We start from the raw sequence: 1929 nt of genomic DNA, 5'->3' as shown, positions 1-1929 counted from the left end.
GTCAACCCAAAGGGTAACACCACAAATTCATAATGGCCATATTGTGTTCTAAAAGTTGTCTTAGCTATATCCTCCTCTTTAATCTTGACTTGGTGATACCCTGATTGCAAGTCAATCTTTGAGAAAACTGTTGCTCCCTTTACCTGATCAAACAGTTCATCGATATGGGGCAGAGAATATTTGTTTTTGATCGTCAATTTGTTCAGTTGACGATAATCTATACACATGCGAAGGGTCCCGTCTTTCTTCTTAACGAACAACACTGGGGCTCCCTAGGGTGACACACTGGGGCGGATATAGTTTTTGTCCAACAACTCCTGTAATTGCATTTTTAATTCTGTCAATTTTGGTATGCTCATTCTGTTGGGTGTCCGAGATATCGGAGCTGCTCCTGGCACTAATTCAATGGTAAAATCTATATTTCTTTTAGGTGGTAGTCCGGGAATCTCCTCTGGAAACACATTAACAAATTCCTGTATCATAGGAATATTCTCCATTGTGGCTGTTTTATCTTTCGAGTTGGCATAGCCCACTTGGACGACATAAATCCGAATTCCTTTTCTAATACATTTTGCTAATTGTGAAACGATTATGGGCCGAATTTGCACTGGCCACTTGATTCCTTGCATTTCTTGCTTTATTCCAAGCTCATCCTTATAATTGATAGTCTTAGTTTTACAATTAATTATGGACCAGTGTTTCTCTAACAAGTCCATACCAATTACTATATCGTACGAACCAAGGGGAAGCACATTTAAGTCTGCTGTAACTAACTGTCCTGCTATTTTTAAAGGGCAGTTTTTGATCTTAACATTTACCCGTCATTTTACCCATGTTGCCAATTGGACTAACCAAGGGTCCTTAAACTTAACAGGCTAAAACTTACAATACTCCACAATTCTAGGACTAATATAACTTAATGTTGCACCAGAGTCAATTAAAACAGTGACAGCAAGGTCTAGGAGTTTACCTCCAAATTCCACCATGGTCGGCTGGTACTCCGCCTGACGATCCTCCAGAGTAGCATTAATCTTCAGTAGACTCCGTCCTACATCGCCAACCATAGAAACTTCATAGACTTGGGAAACTTGTTCAGTTCCTTTTCGTTGAGGGCAGTTTTTAACGTAATGGGGTCCACCACAGCCCCAACATTGCACTAGAGGCCTTGTTGTTCCTTCGTTGTCTATTTTTCCGGGTTGTTCATTGGTTCTGGACTCAATGGGGGGCTTTAATTGGAGCGAGTTCTTCTGCATGCTTCTGCTGTTTTGTCCCTTGGTGAATCCTTTGTTACCACCTTTGCGATTACCTTTAGCACTTCCAGCCAGCTTGCTACTTTTCTTATCGACCCATCTCTTACCCATGATTTTTCCCTTCTGCTTGCGTCGCTGGTAGCAAATTCGGGCTTTGCGTATAACCTCATCCATTGTCTCTGGGTTGTCAAATTCGATTCTTTCTCTCATGCTCAAGGGTAAAACACTGACAAATCTTTGTACTTTAGCTTTTTCTTCCCGAATATAAGGCACATAATGTAGTAACGAAGTAAAATGAGTGATGAACTCGTCCATAGTTTGCTGTCCCAATCGCAGGTCATGGAACTCTCTTGCCTTTTTGTCGTATAAACGTTTTGTGAAGTATCTTTCTTTAAAGTATTTTTGAAATTTTTCCCAAGTGATAGTCTGTTCACTCACTCCTTTTACCATCTTAACCTCCTCCCACCACAGGGTGGCTTTCCCTTGCAATTGGAAAATGACCAACCATGCCTTCAGATTGTGATCATATTCGTACAGCTGGAAATATTTTTTCATATTGATCAACCACGCCTCAGCTGCCTCCTCCTATTCTCCGTCAAAATGTGGTGGTTTGATCTTGCGGAATTCCCCTTGCAACTCTATCCGTTGCCTTTTTGATGTCTGTTGTTCGGAGGCATTA

The 1929-nt window shown here is 41.2% G+C and overlaps 1 protein-coding gene across 1 annotated transcript; it reads right to left on the bottom strand.

The window, feature by feature from the left end:
* Window positions 1–272: 272 nt before the first annotated feature.
* On the bottom strand, window positions 273–1700 carry LOC149198257 (uncharacterized). The gene is made up of 2 exons (XM_089408979.1): window positions 971–1700; window positions 273–778 (listed from the first exon to the last, which is right to left on the bottom strand). Exons 1-2 carry the CDS (start codon window positions 1698–1700, stop codon window positions 273–275), a joined length of 1236 nt encoding a protein of 411 aa, XP_089265105.1.
* Window positions 1701–1929: the final 229 nt, after the last annotated feature.

The sequence above is a fragment of the Pinus tabuliformis genome, chromosome 2_2 (genome assembly GCF_031772625.1).
Source record: "Pinus tabuliformis cultivar Carrire ecotype Pingquan chromosome 2_2, CPIR1, whole genome shotgun sequence".
NCBI classification, from domain to species: domain Eukaryota; kingdom Viridiplantae; phylum Streptophyta; class Pinopsida; order Pinales; family Pinaceae; genus Pinus; species Pinus tabuliformis.
This window is presented reverse-complemented; position numbering and strand designations above follow the sequence as displayed.